Source organism: Falco cherrug, chromosome 2, assembly GCF_023634085.1.
Source record: "Falco cherrug isolate bFalChe1 chromosome 2, bFalChe1.pri, whole genome shotgun sequence".
Lineage (NCBI taxonomy): Eukaryota > Metazoa > Chordata > Aves > Falconiformes > Falconidae > Falco > Falco cherrug.
In genome coordinates this window covers 63,465,230-63,485,442 of record NC_073698.1, presented here as the reverse complement: position 1 = coordinate 63,485,442, position 20,213 = coordinate 63,465,230, and the positions used below count along the sequence as shown (strand labels likewise).

Sequence of the window (20,213 nt, the reverse complement as noted above, 5' to 3'; positions counted from 1 at the left end):
CATGCATAATGCTTATTAGTACTATAGGTATTTTGCTTTTAAATCTGCCACCATTACAAATACCTCCCCTCTGAGGGCAGCTCCTCTTCCTGGAAGTTTCCAGAAATTTAACCTTGGCCTAGGAAGCAATGTGAAATTTTGAAGCGTCTTTTTTTGGTACTTCATAGCCATTCCAGGGCAGAACTGACAATATTTCAGAAGATACATGATCAAGCTCCCCAAAAGTAGAGAGAAAACAGGACATTTTTCAAACCATTCTGTCTTGGGAAGGTAAGAACAAAAAGAGAAGGACAAGGAAGGGCAGGCCACCACAAGGCATGTAAGCTTTGTAAATTTTTGCCTTGCGTGAACAGTGGGGTTTCCCCTGGTAGTGGGTTCATGTTTGGGTGTTTGCTGAATGGCTTCCTGGGGATGTCTGATGGCTGTGTGAACTAGCAAGGTGGTTCCTTGACCCTTAAAATGGAGGAGCTTGCATCAGCCTGTACACAGAGGTCAGCTTGCCTTCACCTTTCACCTCACAACTTCTAGATACATTTCAGTGAGATCTTCCTTGTTGCTACCTAGCTTAACGTGGGTAGAGCAGGGAAAGGGAAAAGTAATCCCCCTCACCTCTCAAAAGAGAAGTTATACTAACACAAACTTTCAAGAGCTAACAAATTGTAAGCTCAGGATGCAGCAGAATCTAAGCAACAGAGCAGAGACCACTCAGTTTGTTGCAAAGAGAGAGTACAAGGTATGTTATTGCTGATCCAAGAGGCAGGTTTTGTATGTGCAGCCCCTGATCCTAGCTGAAGTCCTGGATTTGTTGTCTAGAGGCAAGAGTGTCTGAGCTGGAGAGAAACAGGTCTGCAGGCAAGGCCTGCCAGGGTGTAGTGAAGCAGTCCCATCTCTGCTGTGGCTGCCCTCATATGGCCACCATCAAAAAAACCTCCCGATGTTGATTAAGCTAGTATTTAGAGGATGTCAGTCTGAGGGAAGGTGGATAATCAGCTTGGAATAAGGGATCAAATCTCTGACAAACTCTAGCCTCCAATGTCTGCTTGGTGTGAGGATGTTCCTGGAGCAGAGTGAATCTTCCAGGAGAGGAACCAGGTGATGGCAGTGGGAGGATTGAGTACTTGACACAGATAGCTGGATTTGAGACAGCTGAGAGGACTGAAAGGCCCACCGAGTACAAAGGTAGCAGAGCCCATGAGATGTCTGGATAGGTATTTAGACTGGTAGAAGGCAGGAACCAGTGGTCACAATCCATGTTATACCACTAATGAGGGAGAGTAGGGATGTCCTACGGTATTAACTCAAGGCTGCTGTGTGGGAGACTAGAAGTCCTTGCAAACTTTTTGCAACAAGAGAAACCTGCCCAGGAGGAATGGGCTGGACTTCAGTCAAAAGGCTGTTATTACTGAAAATTAAAAAGTTCACAGAGAAATAGTTAAACTAGAAACAGGGGCAAGACTGACAACCATGGTGGAGCACCTGGTTCAGACTGAATGAATTTGTGAGGGACACATGGCTAATAATGTTCAAATCATCCCTGAAAAGGCAAGGGAGGAAACAAATGGCATAAATGCAATAAATAGTGAAGGTAAATTTACAGTGCCACTTGTCTGGAACTTGCAACAGAGAATGGGCAAGATTTCTAAGTGCGTCTACACCAATTCTAGAGATCGAAAGAAGAGGATTACAGAATTATACTGCTTGGCAACAAATGACAACTCTGATATAACAGGCATCTCCTGCTGGTGAAAGGAGGATAATCAGCAGCATACAGGGGTGCTAGGCTGTCTACTTCACAGGAGTGACAGAGAATGAGATACAGCCAGGGCAGTGGCACAGCATGTGAAGGCTAAAACAAAGTGTAACAGGAAAAAATACTGAGGGTAGAGGGCAGCATTAGGGAGTCCTTGTGGGTGAAAATAACAGAAAGGTAGGACTTGATTTGTATTTAGGACTCCCCTGTTAAAGACACTGATCATGAAATAGTGAAAAATTAGAGCAGCTGCAAAACTAGGTCATGTAGCAATTTGGGTGATTTCCAACTACCAATGTACTGTCAGGCACATCATTTCATCCAGATGAGATAAGGAGATAAAATTTTTGGACACAACTGACTGCTTCTTAGCACAGTGAGCCCTGGAACCCATAAGAAAGGATGCTGCTCCGGATTAAGTCTCAAGTACTGCACGGGACCTGCTTCAAGAGGCACTAGTGGGAGAACCACTCTGTAAGAGCTTCACAGTGCAACTGAACTTAATGCTGTAGTGGGATGGAGTAAGCCAAACAAATACATCACACAGATACCCAATTTCAAGATGGGGAGATACACAAAAATAGCAGAAGCCTAAAAAAAACAGTCACAAAGGCAAGAAGCCTAATGCAACCTAGAGGCTTTTAAAAAACACTGTATTAAAAGTCCTGGTAAACTGCATCACGTATCAAAAAGAAAGTAAAACAGTTCAATAAAAATTCTGCATAGCTCATAAAAAAAGCAAGGAGGCTATTGTAGGGAAAAAGGTTAGCCTTTAAAAAATTACTGAAATGAACAGGAAAGCCCTAAAAAAACCAGATCAAGAATAAATGGCAACTAGGATGACTCAAAAAGAATGCCAATATTTTGCAGAAGATCATCAAGCCAACAGTAAAAAATATTTTTTAAAAAAAGCAAGAAGCCATCAAGGGAAATAGCAGTACCATATGATGCCAAAGGCTTATAAGAGGCACTGGGGGATGGTAAGGCCATAGCAGAGAAACTTAGTGCATAGGTCTTTACTGCTGAAGGTGTTTGAGAAGGTCCCAAATCCAAGTTATTCTTCGATCCAGATTATGCTCAGGTAAATATAAAAGAAGTAGTAGATAAAACAGGTAAAGCAGGCATTATTAAGTGAACAGGAATGGGTGACATTGACCTGTGACTTCTGAAGGAACTCAAGTGTGAAACCGCAGAGCTGCTGGCCAAGGTGTGCAGCCCGTCATTACAAAGTGCCACTGCACCACCGTACTGGTGCCAACCAGGCTCCCATGTGGAAAAGAGGCTCCAGAGGAGACCCTGTGAACTGTGGGCCAGTTTATCTGACTTTCCTGCTTGGTCAGGCAGTAGTCTAAAGAATACAATAACTGTGCACAAGGACAAGCATGGTAAAGCAGGCCCCAGTGAACGCAATATATTTGGATTTTCAAAATGTTTTTTACTTAAAACAGGTCAGACGGTGATCTTACATCACTTGAGTAGCGAACTCCTTGATGTCACTGGAGGTTGTGAAGACACAGAGTTACAGCAGCTTCAAAAAAGGATTAGACAAATTCAGGGAGAAACCCAGATACTGAAGGAACACATATATAGGGTGAGCTTGGGTACAAGGGAAATGGACTGCAGAAAGTTGTCAAACCTCTGTGCTCCCCATAAATAGCATCTCCTACTGCCACTGTTGGGGACAGAGTAGTGGGCTAGATGAATTAATGAAAAATTAGAATTCTCTAATTTGAGAAGATGCTTCTTATGTTCTTATTTTGCAAAACCAGAGTAAAATATCAGATTTCATCAGATATTTATTTAATGTTGTAAGAACATGCAGGGGCATGACGAAGAAGACTAATGTTCATTTGAAATTAAATCTGCTGAGGGATGTCACTGACAAGAAAGGCTTCTTCAAGTACATCAGTAGGAAAAGGATGACTAGGTAAAATGTGGGCCCACTGCTGAATGAGGTAGGTGTCCTAGGGATGAAGGATACAGAGAAGATGGAGTTACCGAATGCCTTCTTTGCTTCAGTCTTTACTGCTAAGGCCAGCTCTCAGGAATCCCAGACCTAGCTAGAGGCAAGAGAGAAAGTCTGGAGAAAGAAAGGATCCTCCCTTGGTCGAGGAGGATCGGGTTAGAGATCATTTAGGCAAACCTGACACCCACAAATCCATAGGCCCCAATGGGATGCACACTGAGTGCTGAGGGAGCTGACAGATGTTATTATTAACCACTCTCCATCATCTTTGAAAGGTTATGGAGGACAGGAGAAGTGCCTGAGATCTGGAGGATCTTGAAGACTGTGACTCCAGTCTTCAAGAAGGGCAAGAAGAAGGACCCAGGAAACTACAGGCTGGTCAGCCTCACCTCCATCTCTGCAAAGGTGATGGAACAGCTCATCCTGGATAACATCTCTAAGCTTGTGGAGGAAAAGGTTATCAGGAGTAGTCAACATAGATCCACCAAGGGGAAATCATGCCTGACCAACCTGATAGCCTTCTACGATGGAAGACTGGCTGGGTAGATGAGGGGAGAGCAGTGGATATTGTCTGCCTTGACTTCAGCAAGGATTTTGACACTGTCTCCCATAACACCCTCATAGGTAAGCTCAGGAAGTGTGGGTTAGATGGGTGAAGTGGATTGAGAACTGGCTGAATGGCAGAGCTTAGGGGGTTGTGATCAATGTCACAGAGTCCAGTTGGAGGCCTGTAGCTAGGGGTGTTCCCCAGGGGTCAGCACTGGGTCCAGCCCTGTTGAACTTATTTATCAGTGACCTGGATGAAGGGTGAGAGTGCGCCCTCAGCAAGTTTGCTGACGATACAAAACTGCGAGGAGGGGGTGATGCACCAGCAGGCTGTGCTGCCATTCCGCAAGACCTGGACTGCCTGGAGAGGTGGGAGGACAGGAACCTAATGAGGTTCAACAAAGGTGAGTGTAGGGTCCTGCACCTGGAGAGGAACAACCCCATGCACCAGCACAGGCTAGCAGTTGACCTGCTGGAAGGCAGCTCTGCGGAGAAGGACCTGGGAGTTCTGGTGGGCAGCAAGTTGCCCATGAGCCAGCAGTGTGCCCTGGTGGCCAATAAGGCCAAGGGGATCCTGGGGTGCATTAGGAGAAGCATGGCCAGAAGGTTGAGGGAGGCGATCCTCCCCCTCTATTCTTCCCTGGTGAGGCCACATCTGGAGTGCTGTGTCCAGTTCTGGGCTCCCCAGCTCAAGAGACAGGGAACTACTGGAGAGGGTCCAGCACAGGGCTACAGAGATGATGAGGGAACTGGAGCATCTCCCTTATGAGGAAAGGCTGAGGGAGCTGGGCATGTTTAGCCTGGAGAAGAGAAGAACGAGAGGGGATCTTATCAATGCGTACAAGTATCTTAAAAGCACGTGTCAAGAGGATAGAGCCAGGCTCTTGTCAGTGGTGCCAATGACAGGACAAGGGGTAATGGGCACAAACTGCAACACAATAAGTTTCATCTGAATATGAGAAAGACCTTCTTTACCTTGAGGGTGACAGAGCCCTGGGACAAGCTGCCCAGAGGGGCTGTGCAGCCTCCTTCTCTGGAGACATTCAAAACCTGCCTGGATGCAACTCTGTGCAGCCTACTCTAGGAGAACCTGCTTTAGCAGGGGCTCGGACGAGATGATCTCCAGAGGTCCCTTCCAACCCCAACCATTCTGTGTTTTTATGATGTATCAACTTACACTAACAAAGAGCTACAAAGGAAGTACTGCCATTACACCAGCTTAGAAGCCAGTTAATTGTGATCTTCAAGAATTGCACTAGTAGCTGATAAAATGATTTTACTGGATTTAAACATTTCCCTAAGATATAAGAATGGAATTGACCTTAGAATATTTAAGTGTTGTATTTAGTTGCGGTTTTAATTACAAAGAAAACATCTTCTAGATCTACCCCATGTATTAAGATATAAGCTTCTATGGAAAATGCTTGTAAGTAAAGATCAGACACTATATTTCACAATTGTACAGCACCCAAAAGCAGATGGAGGTGATTATTTAGTGAACTGGTAATAGCTTACCCTTGGTGACTGCATTATGAAAAGCAATATAACAGATACCTGTAAAAATGTTATAGTGAACCCTCATGTCAGTCTTGGTTAAAAAGGAATGTTTAGGCATTCCCAAAAAGTGGCCTTTATGGGGGGACATGAAGTTGTCTTTTCATTTCAGTTTCCATTATTCCAGCCCCTTGCAAAAACAATAGCTAAATGGCTCGAGCACTGTTAGATGCTTGACTCAGACAGAAAGTACAAAGTGAGATTTCAGTAGAGTGCATTTTCTCACTCTATAGAAAGACCAAAAAGATTTCTGTTCACTTCCACCTTCTACAAAGCCTTCTAGGTTGATTATGAACTTCAATAGGTCAAACAGTTGGCCATTGTACTGAAAGGAGATATTGTTTCCTATATAAATGCATGAACGTTTAACAAATTTTAAAGGTGCATATATTGTACTTTGCACAATATATGGTTTGCAAAGAACTCTCAGTCTCAAAATTTTAGGAGTTGCAGTAAAAAAACTAGAGGAAAAAGAGAGAAACCAAAGGTTTTAATTTGGATTTTTCCTTTAGTCCAGGGTTTCCATTTCACTCAAAACAAAATTTCAATACTGTATCAGTGCCTCCTTTCCCTCTTATCCAGGTAGCTGGGTACTCTTCACAGTATTTTCTCTACATGTAGCTTAGGGAGAGGATAAGTCTGCCGTCTAAGGAGAACAACTTAGGAGAAGTTGTCTTAGAGGAAAATGATAGATCAGTCTGTCTCATCTTAAGGACAACAAGAGTCTGCTGTCTTTCCTCTCTCTTTTCACCCTCCACTGAGGCTTATACTGTGGTTTCTTTTCATGTGGATTTGGACACTCCTGCAGGAGCTTCGATGCTTGCTAGAAGTTGGTTGAGCTTTTTGCTAGCTGTGAGAAGGGGAGATGAGTCTCCAGGCTTGGTTCCTGGAGCCACAGCTCCACTACCTTGCAAGGTACAGTTAGATCAGGGGTTCTCAAACTAGAGGGCTGGATACGCACCCCCCCGCCCCCCCCCCCCCCCCCGGGTCCTCAATCCAGCCCCCAGTATTTACAGACACCCCCCCGCCAGGGGTTGGGGGGGCAACCAAGCAGCCGCAGATGACTGCCTGCCACTTCATCCGCGCGCTGGCACCCTGGTTAAAAAGTTTGAGGACCCCTGAGTTAGACTGGATATTTGTGTCCAGCTGTTCTGGTTTCAGCTGGGATAGGGTTAATTTTCTTCTTAGTGGCTGGTCCAGTGCTGCTTTGGGATTTGGTGTAAGAACAATGTTGACAGGACACTGATGTTTGTAGTTGCTGGTGGGTAGTGTTTGTACTAAGTCAAGTACTTTTCCATTCCTCAGGCCCTGCTAGCGAGAGGCCTGGAGGGGCACAGGACATTGGGAGGGGACACAGCCAGGACAGCTGCCCAGAGCTAGCCAAAGGGATACTCCATACCATATGGTTTCATGCTGAGTATACAACTTGGGGAAGAAGGAGGAAGGTGGGGACATTCAGCTTTATGGCATTTGTCTTCCCAAGTAGCTGTTACATGTGACAGAGCCCGGCTTTCCTGGGGATGGCTGAACACCTGCCTGCCGGTGGGAAGTGGTGAATGGATTCCTTGTTTTGCTTTGCTTGTGTGCGCAGCTTTTGCTTTACCTATAAAATTGTTCTTATCTCAACCCTTGAGTTTTACATTCCTTTCTGATTCTTCCCTCCATCCCTCTGGGCGTTGGGGGATTGAGCAAGCAGCTGTGTGGTGCTTGGTTGCCAGCCGAGGTTAAACCACAACAGTCCAGCTAACAGTAAATACACACCTAGGTTAAAGTAAAATAACTAGGCTGCAGTGAAAAAGAATAAATATTAGAGTGTCATTAGACACTAGAAAAAAACTCAGCTTATGGAAGAAGTTCCCTCTACTCTTTCTCCTCCAAAGGTGTGAACTCAAACGCAAGACAGGAGGTGGGAACTTTAGGGGCATCATGTACGGTCCAAGAAAAACATTCCTTTACAGAAACTTCTCCAAGCCACAGCTAGGCATTTGCTGTGAATTGCAAACATGGCTATCAGCAATGTCCTATGATTCCCTGAACATTTCAATTCAACCTGTTTTCCTCCTGGGAATGAGGCAGAAAGTGCCTTTTGCAGGTGTTGCCACAGCTCCAGGAGCAGCTCTGATGACAGGCAGGAGGTTGCAGGTTAGCCACTACCTTTGCTTTGCTGCAGCAGCTCCCTCACCACTACAGCAAGCAGATGAAGCTTCTGCTGTTTCATTTTCCCGCACCCAATGGATTTTGCTGAGTTCTGTCTGAGCCCAAAGAAAGTTGCAGGGCCAAGCCCAGCCAAAAAAGAGTGGAGGAAAAAGTAAAACCACATACCTCTTCCCAGTAGGCCTGCCAGGCACATGCAGTAATTTCTGCTAGGTGGCCTTTTGAACCTAGAAACTGCCCTTACGAAACACAATTCAACTTTCCTGTGCCTTCGTGCCTAACCTTACCAGTCCTGAACCAAAAGCAGTGTATATAGAAGCACAGGGCTTCCAGCTGTCCTGCACCTGGAGACCTGGCACAAATCACCAAAGCCTGGCTGAGTCCTCACACATCGAGCCAGCACCTCTCTGCCTCTAGGACAGAGCCCCCAGAAGATATCAGTGGGTGTATTTGTAAAAAAACCCACACTTACTTAAAAACAAAAACCACTGGATTAAGACAAAAAATAAAGAGAAGCATCTTTATTTAAATGCTGTACCTTAAGACTGTAAGTGAAGCAATGACAGAAAAGGAATAGAAACACATATAAATAAAAAATAGCCATTTCCTCAGACCTTCCCTACTTTCATAGTTTGCAATTGTATTTACTACTCCTATGACTTTACTTCATTCAACAGCTTCTGATATTCATTCAGTAGCAGCAAACCAAAGCAAGTGGTTTTGTTTGCCTGGTTTGGAGAGACCTGTCATGAACAGAAGGTGAATTTCCAGAGGATGGTGGGGCTAGCAGCTGGCTGCAGACCCTCGCCATGCTGCTCTCACCAGAGTTCCAGATGCCCTCCAAGTGACAGCTCTGTTGCACTCGAGATGGAGAGTCATTGCAGAAGCTGGCTCTGACAGACTGCTTCAGGCACTCTTACAAGTGCAAACACGCAATATGTCTATTGTGCATGTAATGAGTCACCTCGAACAGAAAATGTGTGTCGTGCCAGATTATACAGAGGTTTTGTGAAAATAAATATTCCCATTGAGGATTAGCATGAGACCAGAAGCTATGCCAAATTTGACTAGTCTCTAAACGCCTATCTTGTTCCTTAAACCAGATGTTTAACAGAGATTGTGACATCTGAAGAGACCAACAGACACAAACTAGATGCAGTGTGTGCTGACTCAGAATAAGATGTATCATTTCAGAGAGTTAACGTACAGTTTTTGAAGTGTTATATATGTTTAATATATATTACATTGAACATATATATAAAATATATGTTTAAATCACTTTCCCCAATACTTCTTCACATTGTGCACAATTAGCCACAAGTAGCAAAATATAATTTATGCTTTGTAACATCCTCCTTTTCTCTTTTTTAGTGTCTATTTAAAGGGAGGCTAGTGTGATTAGTTACTGGGGTTGCTTACTTCCCTGAGATAAACGAAAGAGTCAGAGTGGCAAGCAAGTGCATAAAATCTGCCCTTATCTCCTAATCCTACATACTAAGCAACTCACAGGGAATTTCTCATCAGTGGCACCTAACTGGCTCTCTACTCTGGTAATGTAATATTTTCAGCTTTTCTAACCTACGCAGTTACTTTTGTTTAGCTACCTCTTCTGTTTTGCAGCCTTGGCATCTTGAAGTTAAAAGTTATTAATTTAGTAAGGAACATGAAAAATATTTCAGTCACAAAATCTGGTAGTTTTGCAACAGATATTTTCATGAACCCTAGTTGAACAAGTACCTCCATGGTTCATTTTTACAACCAAAAGAAATGACACTGAGAAAAGAAATAGTAATGTCATACTGGAAGCCATTTCATAGAGCATCAGGTTTTGAGTTTGCCCTTGGAGGGAAGTGGCAGGAGGCAGTCACCAAACTTCATGTGCTGGATAATGAGGGTACGGCAGTAACAGCTGGAGGGAGCTCCACCCGAAGCTGTGTCCTAGGGGAGGGCTTGTTCCTCCTCAGCTTCATCAGTTTGCCACTAGGTTATTGTAATGGACAGCAGACTGTGAGCAGATAATGGTCAGGAGATGGGAGTACAACCATTATGGTTCTCATAGCATGGTAACTCCAGGATCATCTGACTTCCATGGAGATGTTGGGACTTCTGCTGTAAACAAGAGTGTTCCTCGCCTCCCACCTACACTGTGGTTTTCCTACCACCTTTTCCTCCACTCAGACATGGAGTCAAGCTTGAGGAATGCAATGGGAATGGGAACTGATGGCCTGCCACATGGAAGGAAGGCAGGCAGAGAATGAAAAAATCTTACAAGGTTTCTGGCAGCAGAACAAGCATATGACCTGCCACCACATCTCTTCCCTGACCTACTCTTAGAGATGGGTGGATGAAAAAAGCTGAGTCATTGTCTCAGCTGCAGAAGACCAAGCTGTACAGAAGGAGCCTGCCAGCCAGGGCTCCAAGTCATATAAGATAGGAATTGCCCTACTTCTCTCAGCATTTTGGCAGCAGGTGGCTAATTCCCTCCACCCTATCTCCCCTCCTCTGCCCTCTGTCCTCACTATTCCCCAAAACAAAGAACAGACTACCAGCAACACCCTAACGTTGGAAGTCCTAAGCAGCTCCCAGCAAGGATTTCAGGTTTTGCAGGCCTGGTTCCCTTTTGCTTTAATAGAAATCACATGTATGGGGTATATTTTCATCAGATACCATTTCATTAGAAAGACTTCAAGAACATTACTGAGTGATTTTGTCCATATTCGTTTAGCACTGTTACACAATCCAATAACACTCTAGCACGTAGCATCCCTAAAATTCTGATCCAATCAGCTCATCCTGGATGTCAGGTCCCTTGGTCCTAAATTTAGAGAGAAGAACCTGCTATATTTCATAACCAAGTATTTCTTCAAATCTACAAGGTCTTGAGAAAGCAAAATGAAATGAGAGTAACTTTTTCCTGAAAAAGAGTAATTGTTTGCATACTCTTAGCAATTTGATGCAAGTCCATCTATAGCAAAGGGTATTGAACTAGTACCATCAGGAACATTTTACAGGAAAAAAATGTTACATACACGGCTTCCTTTTTCAGGGAAACACTGACATCCTCCACTGCAGTCTCTGCCTCCACATGGTCCTGTGTAAGTCTTTCCACCCTGCAAACCAGAACACACATAAAACAAAAGTTAAAACGAATCAGCTACAATACCCGGCACAGCACCATAAGGTTTGATTAGCAGACTCACTGGGAACTTGCCCAAGCAAAGACCAGGATCAGATCTATGACTTCCAGTTAAAACCTCTTCTAATCAGTGCTTAGAAGCAACCATGAGTGGCTTTCCAGTTCTTCGAGATCAGCATCAAGAAATATAATGTTACTCTATTAATTTCCCTCCACATTTTCAAAACATTGCAGCTCCATGCTGAGCAGTATCTCACACATCTTTTTGACACATGCAACAGATATCGTATCACAGAGGCACAGCTGCTTGGATTCTTCAGGGACATGGACTAAGTCCTAGGTCACAATGTACCACATCCTTCTCTGCATGCTCTAAATCGTTGCTATATTTTAAAATATTTATGAGTGGACACAAAGGAAGACATAGGTATCATGTTCAAAATTATAAGCCAGTCTCCTGCCCTCTCCTCTTCAATGGCTGCCTGTTCTGGAGGCAACTAAAACTTGCTAGCGACCAACCGCTGTGACCTAGAAGGCAGACCTAAAGTAGATGGCTGCAGTTACATCTCTCCTGCCTGTCCAGAACCACCTTGGCCCGGGCCACAAACATATGGATCGCAAAATATGCACCACTCCATGCAAATCCATCCTTGGACAGACTTCCAACAGGCAGGCCAGCTCAGATTACACCTAGGATACACCGCCTGCACGAAATGCAGCAGCCACAGTCACTCTTGTTCAGAAACCTGAACAGCAGAGATGTTGTGCATGCAGTGGTATGACTTATAACTGTAACTTAATAATTAGGAATACTGTGAAGACCAGCCTGTGGCCCACCTAAACCCAGAATTTTGAACCCTTGAAAGTGCCCCACCAGCCTAGTAAGTAATCTGGGAAAGGACAAAGGGACCTCTCGCCGCTATTTCTGACTCTGGTTTGCCCCACAGAGGCTATTTAATAGAGCCAGAAGAAAAAGAGAGGACTGAAGTCTAGTGGCTACAGGAAGGACATCTTGGACCCACAGCCGCTCCATTCAGGGCGGCTGCTAATTTTCACATGAACCACTCTTTAGATAAATCCTCAAGGAACCCCAGGTATAGTGTACAGAGTCAGGCTCCATGTCACTTGCTCCCCTCCTGGCTGGAAGAACCCTGCTGCAGCAGGCACAAATGGTCCCTTCACCCTTCCTGCCTCCCTGACAGCTTGAGCACATCATCTCTTGGAAGAGAGGCAACAGGGGTATAAACAAGCCCCCAGAAACAAGATGGGTGCTCTGAGCTGCTATGCTGTTGCTTAAATAGACGGTGATGCTGCTAGCCTTGACTCAAGGAGCTAAAAGACCAAGAGGGACCACCACTGCCATGCTTAGCATTTTTCATGTAACTACAAGCAATCCCCTACTCAGCCCCTGGGGTTGTTGGATCACATACTTCTGCTGTTACTCTACAGAGAACCTGAAAACACAGTTCTCGGCTTTGGATTCCTCCCCGGGAGCCAGATGAATAAAGTTATGGAGCAGGTACCAGGCATTGCCTAACCCTTCCTTTGGCCGTATTTGTACAAGAGGCTCTCAATCTTATGACAAGCAGTAATAACAATTTCCCAAAATAAGTTCGTACAGTTGTCATGAGCGGGTTTGTGCCTATATCTTAACTATTTTTATGTATTAAATACTTTTGATTCACCTTTATATTTAATTCTTACATTTAATGAAATAAGTAGGATTTTCATACTGATAAAAGTCCACAGAACTGAAACCATGCCCCAAGCTGTTTAAAGGTTAGGTGCTTGGTTCAAGAAATTATCTTGAAGCATTCTACTTCATGTTATGAACTTTACTTTATGTTTAGGCTATTGTTTAGAGGAAATAATAAGCCAAGACAGTTTTATAAACGCCAGCAGCTTGCTCAGGCTGGTGTATTTTTTTGGTTTAATATTTGGATGGCTACAAATTCACTATCTCCATGGTTTTTTTTTCTTATTAACCTATTTGCAGACAGAACGTGCATCTCTTTCTCAGTATCCTTCATCCTTCATTTCACAGCACTTCCCCCTCAACTCCCTTTCAGAAATTAGGAGACAGTTCTATTTGTTTCTATGGACACCATGCAGATGTACAACCTGTGCGAACATACTCCTCTGCAGGATGCAGTTCTTCATTAAGGAGCAGTGTGCCAAGTAGTGCTGCCATTAATAAGAATCAGTTCTTAACTTTTATTAGAGAGTTGTTTTGGTTGGAGCTGTAAATAACAGTATAGCCCAACCTAACAGTAACAGACTGACTGATACAGTAATTTTATCATGTGAGTTTTCAATTATGCCTACTGAGAAAACAACAAGGAGAACAGTAAGTTTCTTTCTTTCTTAATTAGCAGAGTGACTAAATTTGGTAAACTGTTGCTAAGGAGAAAACAAAGTATGAATCAGACCTATGGCAAGATATTTGTGCACTTGTACAAAAAAAAAAAAAAAAAAAAAAAAAAAAAAAGGAGGCTGCTAATGCTTATTTCAACTGGAAGAAGTTCAAGGTCTATTGTTTGTGTACTATCCACCATCCAGAATTTTAATTTGCATGCTAAACAATACCAGCAGCTAATGTGGGGACACAATTGTTTTCTTCCACAATTTTAGGAAGCTTTTTTTTTTAAGTTTTCTCATTTTATGTCCTTTTATGCACATAGATTCTTCAGATAATGAAGAGAAAAATCTGGAAGATTCTCCAAAGGTAGGAAACATAATGGGAAAACATTTGAGACCCGCATTAATATATGTCTCCTGTATTATACTTGGGCTCGCCTTACTGCCTAACTTCCAGTTCTTCACTTTTTGACTGCTAGTGGAATGACTCTGGGAGCTTCTAGTCACATGTAGCATTTTCTACTTTATTATCTATGAGTGTTTATAATTTCTTGAAGGCAGATCATTGCACTGTCATTTAATCTGACATTAATGGGAAATTACAGTATAAAACATTATGGTTTAAAAGTCTGTTAATATTAAAAAATAAGTTTGTCAAGAATCTTTGTAAAACTTTGTCAAAAGCATTTATACACATGGACATACAATTGAGATGAAGGGAAATCAAATGGACCTGTATCAGTCAATAATTAGAATGCAAAAAGCCCAGTTCAAAATTTAGTGATGGACAATGTAGTTTTAAAGTACGACCACTATTTATGACCTGAGGAAAACAGGTTTCTGGGAACATAATACCAATGGTGACAACCCAATGTAGTTGTTTTGTTCTGAGACAGATGTCTGGACTTTTTGGTCAGTGGGGAGAACAGTCAGTCCTAGGATACAATTTACCCCATCCTGAGACTGGCATCTAAACTGGCTGACTGCATCTCTCCCAGAAAGCACCTGCTGCTTTCTCTTAACCATAAAGGTGGGTGGAGGTGACTAGCTTACAAGCAGACGTTGGCCCCCCTGTAGGAGCCCAACGACAGGGAGATGAATCTCCTGATTTGCTCAACATGTAGTTAAACGGAGAAAAGCGCATTTGCAGCAGAATGGTATTCTAGGATTTGTACTACCAAGCTGGAGGACTGGCAATAGCCCCCAATTCTGAAGTGGTCTGCTGAGAAAACCTTCAATTTCAGCTCTTGCTCATGTTTTGGATGATTCCAAATTCCACTAATCTCTAAACACTCCAGAGTCCAGGCAGAGTCTAGATGGGGTTTATATAATCTTTCTGCAATATAGGCACAATATTTGGCTGCTGTTGTAGACCCTCCAGAGAATCTCATCAGATCTATTTCAGACATCTGAGTTAAATCTGATCCTAGAAGGGTGAGGGGATTAGAAAGGTAGCCTAGGGTAATCGGTTGAGATGTCCAGCTTCAGGTCCTATGCTAAGTGTCCAAATCTCATCCTCAAAGCTAGCTATGGACTCTGATGGGAACACTGATTGTGACAAAAACTATTTAAGAGCAGACATATGGTGCAAACACAAAACAGGTTATACCACTGCACTGGTATGCAAGCTCTCAGTGCATAAGGTGAGGTGTTGCTTAATTAGTATTCACTTGGGGAGTCAAGACTAAAGTACAATAATTCTCTCCAAAAATACCTAATATAAATGAAATGTAACCAAAGGGTCAGAAGGCAGCTTTTGGAGGCAAGGCTGTCTCATTTAGTCAGCTGTAATGGTAATAGCATATTGAGCCAAAATTGCCTAGGTAATAGTGTCAGAAACACTAACTTTTGATTATAAAAAAATTGAGACTGATGAGGAAAAAGTAACTAGGAGTAGGTTGTTTACTTGGGAGGAGTATAAGCAGAGAAAAGGAGGTGCAAGGGCAGTAAAAGGGTGGAAAAGAGAAAAGGAAAAAAAAGAGGGCATCCAATTAGATGAACAACAAAGATGGTGAGGATATGCTAAGAGCAAGAGCAGAAACACCTGCAAGGCAGTGGTGATACTGAGCTATGGGCACAAGCCCACTGGGACCCCCCCTGAGAAAGCCTGCAGGCTTCTCTACCAGGCATGTCCCTGGAAAGACTTGCTGAAGGAGCGTGGAGTAAGAAGGGATAAACTTGTAAGGAAGGTATTCTCCTGAATACCAATCACAGGAACAAGGGCAATAGAATTGCAACTCATAGCCCTTTTGTGCAATTTATAAGATTTCTTTATAGTAATTTTGTATGAATACTACTACTAACAATAAGCAATAGAATTGTTGCAGTGATGTAGTTGTGAATTAATACTACTAAAACCACTGGTGTGCTACTTTGGCAATTAAAGTATTATTGGGTTCTTAGAGGTGTGTTCTTTAACCAGCAAACATCGTATGTCTGATATCTCCAGTCTAGAGGGGGATTTGTGGAGTAAGACCCCTGTACAAAGCTTCCACTGCATCCTGGAGGCACCACAGCATCCTGTCCATCTCCTCCTGTGGGCAGGAGGGCAGTTTTGCTTCTGGTCACACATACAAGTATGTGCCATCCCAGCCATGTGGGTTCCAGCCGACTTGCTCTGGGATCTGAAAACCAGGCAGAAACTACCACACACAAAGGGCTGGAGACAGACCCCCAGCTCTGTGGAAAAGTGGCACAGATCCCCTTAGGTCTGCAGTTTTCAAAGCTAGGCATCTCTAGAGCAGATTTTTTGCAGAGACCAGGACAGAGCAGTCCAGAGCAGATTAATATCTGTCCAGAGCAGATTAACATCTGCACTTTACGCCCTGCCCTCTTTTATTTACCAGCTTAAGATATCTCCACAGGGGCCCATATGGGTATGTCCAGTTCATGGAGCCTGACCTACTGGAAAATGTGGTTACAGCTCCTTTATTTTTAAAATAGTGCTGGAGAAGATGGGGTAGAGGAAGACTGGGCAGAACAGCTCTACACTGCCCCATTCATTACACACAATAGCACAGCAGTCAACACAGTCTCTTAGGAAATGGGAGACCTAATTGCACTTCTCTGACAGAGAAAATTAAACATGCATCTGCCCCTGGGAAAGCTTTAACCAGCAGGCTGCGAACGAGGCTGGAATGGATGGAGAAAAAGAATGAGGAAAGCAACAGAAAGGGAGCAAAGGAACTTTTCTTGAATCTCCTTTTAATATTGTTGGGTCACTGTGCTGGAAGGAATATAATAAGATTGATGGTTCAAGGAACATGAACACATGAAAGCGAAAACTTAACTAAGTGTCATCTATGTTTGTAAAGGTTATACATTTGCGTAGTGTAAATATCTTCTCATTTTCATGTATGTGAAATAGCAAGCATAAAATGGGGGTGTCCCAACACAAAATCTTTTTTTGCCCTCTCGCTTTTCGTAATTTTTTTCATCCCCAAACAGTATTGCTTCTGTACTTACACATCTTCAGCCAACAAAAGACAACTTAAATCCAGTTTCCTTCAGCCAAACACTTAAGAAACCCAGAAACATATATGCAATTGTCTTTAAACTTTTCCACACATTAATGATTTATTTATTACTGATCTTGGCCACGTCTGTGTAATCGTTATCTCTGTGTGCTCATTCAAGTACCTTCACTTCAAGGGCTGGTATGCTGACAAAGAACAAAGGCAACCAGAGGACAGACCTCAAAGTACAGTTCTATGAGTGCAGAAAGACCAGGAAATATAAGCCATTTCCTTACATACAGCTCAAAAAAAAATTACGGAAATTATAATGAAAATATTGCAGCCTGGAATCAAAAGACTCTGCACACCGACATCTTCTTTGATAGTTTTATAGGTTGCAGTTGTGCATTAACTTCTGTCCTGGCAAACACCATTCTTTTCTCTCCATCAATTGCAGCAGCTCCTCCAAGACAGTTAAGTTTCACCAAGAGGGGTTTTAGAAGGTTTGGGAGCTTGCTGAAAAGCTGAACTATGACTAGGGGTGCTGACATACCGCATGCCTCTGCAGTATGGCAAAGAGCAGCACATTCTGATGCTTTGTGTGAGACTTCAGCCTCGAAGTCCCAAGGGGATTCCTGGCATGCCTGCAAGGCACCCCTCTGTGTCACTGCCAGGGAGATCAGACCAGCCCACACCTCCAATATGGACCTCTGTTTCCACATTTGACCTTCAGCTGTTGAAACTCACATAAACTTCAAATTTGGTTTATAAGGCCCTGACTTAGAAACATTAATTTTATGTTTCCTTCAAAAGAAAGGAGAAAAAACTAAAGTAGGAGTATGACAGGGTATTCCGGCTGTTGATGAACCAGACAGAGAGGAACTTCATTGGTTTCAAATGGGACTGCACAGTCGTATTTGCTCAAATACAGCATTTTACTCCTTAAACAGTCAAAAACATTTGCTGCCTGGGTGCTAAACTTATTTTTCTAGAAACATGTATAAACAACCATTCAAAAAAAAGTATGGAGAATTGTGTCAGCAGGGGAGTCCTCGATTGCCCAGCACCAGGCTTGGTCTGGAAAATGCTCTGTCCTCAGTTACAATGCCAAAGAAGGAACCAAGCATCTGAAACTGCCTGCTCACAGCCCAGTAGCTACTAGTGCACCGGATAGTAAGACCACTGTGAAGACCTTAATTGGCAAGGGAAAGGCAGAGATAAATTGGCACATTCAGAGAGGAAGGAAAAGATGTGGGTGTGGATCCTCTCTCCAACTGTTCTGAGAATTATGTCGCTAAGAAGTAATTCTTTCTTTCATATTTGAATGGAAGCCAGAACCTTTTCTAGACTGGATACATGCAACTGGAATAATTTAGTGTGTGATCTCAATATCATACGAATGTTTACACTTCCCACCACAAGCAGAGGGAGCCATGTATTTACACATCCTTCAATGAAAAAAAACCTGGAGAAAGCTGGTCCTGGGGGAACACAAAGAGACTTACCACCAGCTATACTAACAAAGCTGTTTCCTAACAACTGCCTAATGCAGTCTTCCCTAATTCAATGAGAACAGCAATGCTTGCAGCAATCAATTATGAATTACCAATTGGTGCAGAGTTTCACATGCCACCTCCCTCTTATGATGGAGTGCACAGAGAAAACTGGGAGGCAGGTTGCTAAGCAAGCAAGCAGCTTGCTTTGGTTCTGAGTCCTGACGGGCTTGGGAACGTCGACAGAAGAGGAATATCCAAAAGCAGCACTGCTCCCAGGGACTGGGATGCCTGTGCTCAATGTTTAGGGTGAGGGAAGAAAGGGCAAGAGAATACAAAGGCTCTGATGCTGAGAAGACCCCAACAGATGGAAACTTGTCTTCTCAAGTGTGTCTCGGCAAGTATGTTGAAGCCGGCAATGGGAAACATGAATTCTGTACCTCTCAGAAGTGAAGCTATAGAAGACTTTCTTCTTATGGGCTGGCTTCTGACTTTTGATTATATGAACTTTCTGGCACGTGGCCTTGATTTGAAAGGCTGCATAGTTTCATTTCAAAGTGAAACTTCACAGCTCCACATGTTCATTTTATTTGGGGTACTATTTACCATCGCCTCTTCAAGTTAAAAATTTCTATTGTTGCAGTCTCGAGACACTGCCTTCTAACAACTGCAGAAGCAGACATGATAACAGTATGAACCGACCCGTCACATTTTCATAAAAGCATTTCTAATTTTGTGGCTTCCATCCAAACACATCTTTGCCCAGCAAACCAGATGGAATCCAGAAGGAGCTGCTGTGATATAGTAGGCATTAAAAAAAAGGTGTTTAAGAGGCTCAGTCAGAGAGTAAATCTTAAAAGCTGCCTAAATATACAGTACAGATATTTAAATAACTACCCGGGATCTTGCCCATTTGCCCAATATCAAGTTGCTTGCAAACAGTACATTTCTGAGGAAGCAATGCATGCCGTGGCATAGTTTTCTGTCACGAAGTCAGTGAATGGGGGTCTCATATTTTGCTGCATTTTATCTCTTTTCCCCTCACAGAGATGTTTATGTGTTATCCTAAGACAGGGACTAGAATATAAGATGGGAAAATCGAGTTAAAACATTTTAAAATGTCCAACAAAAAAAAATAAATGTCACCACTATAGACAAATTTATCACTCCTGCTTATTTTTGAAGAATCTTTAATGCCATGGGAAAGGGAATCCTAAAAAGCAAACTTTTGTGAATGAAGCATGAATGTGCTCCAACTCTCAGGAGCTAATGAAGGAGGGTTAAGATGCAGAGGGCTTTTCCTAGAACAAAACCGCATCCAGAAGAGGAAGAACAATGTCCTCTGGCACTTCTCTATTTGAGACAGGTGATTTAGTTGCTTAAATGAATGACAATTTTTGTCTTAATCATCAACTAAGGCTTGAACATGCACTAGGAAGACAGAGGTAAGCTCTTTGAAGAGTGTGCAGCCATTGTTGAAAATACCTCTTACATCTTACAAAAGGGCAAATGTTACGTGGTCATCAACTGACACCTATGGCCCATAGCGATTACAGAAGGACAATCGAAGTGTTGCTCATGAGCACTACATTTTCAGTTTTCCCACCTCAAGAATCGGGTTTGCTTTCAGAAAGAAACCCCACAGATATGAGTCTAGTAAGAATTTGAAGCTGGAAATGTATTAATAGAATTAAACAAAACTACATACATTAATCAATACTATTAGTTAAGGCAAGCCCATTGGTTTCCCTGATTATAATGAGTACTCAGACACTTTGTGAATATGTAGATGCCTGGATTT

The 20,213-nt window shown here is 43.0% G+C and overlaps 1 protein-coding gene across 2 annotated transcripts in view; it reads right to left on the bottom strand.

Moving 5' to 3' along the window:
- The window catches only part of COL4A2 (collagen type IV alpha 2 chain), a 149,638-nt gene that overhangs the window by 95,251 nt on the left and 34,174 nt on the right, over window positions 1–20,213 (bottom strand). For both annotated transcript variants that reach the window (XM_055701240.1, XM_055701238.1), the window contains one exon: window positions 11,000–11,080. In XM_055701240.1, the coding sequence (XP_055557215.1) occupies window positions 11,000–11,080 (81 nt within the window). The remainder of the gene's footprint in view (window positions 1–10,999; window positions 11,081–20,213) is intronic.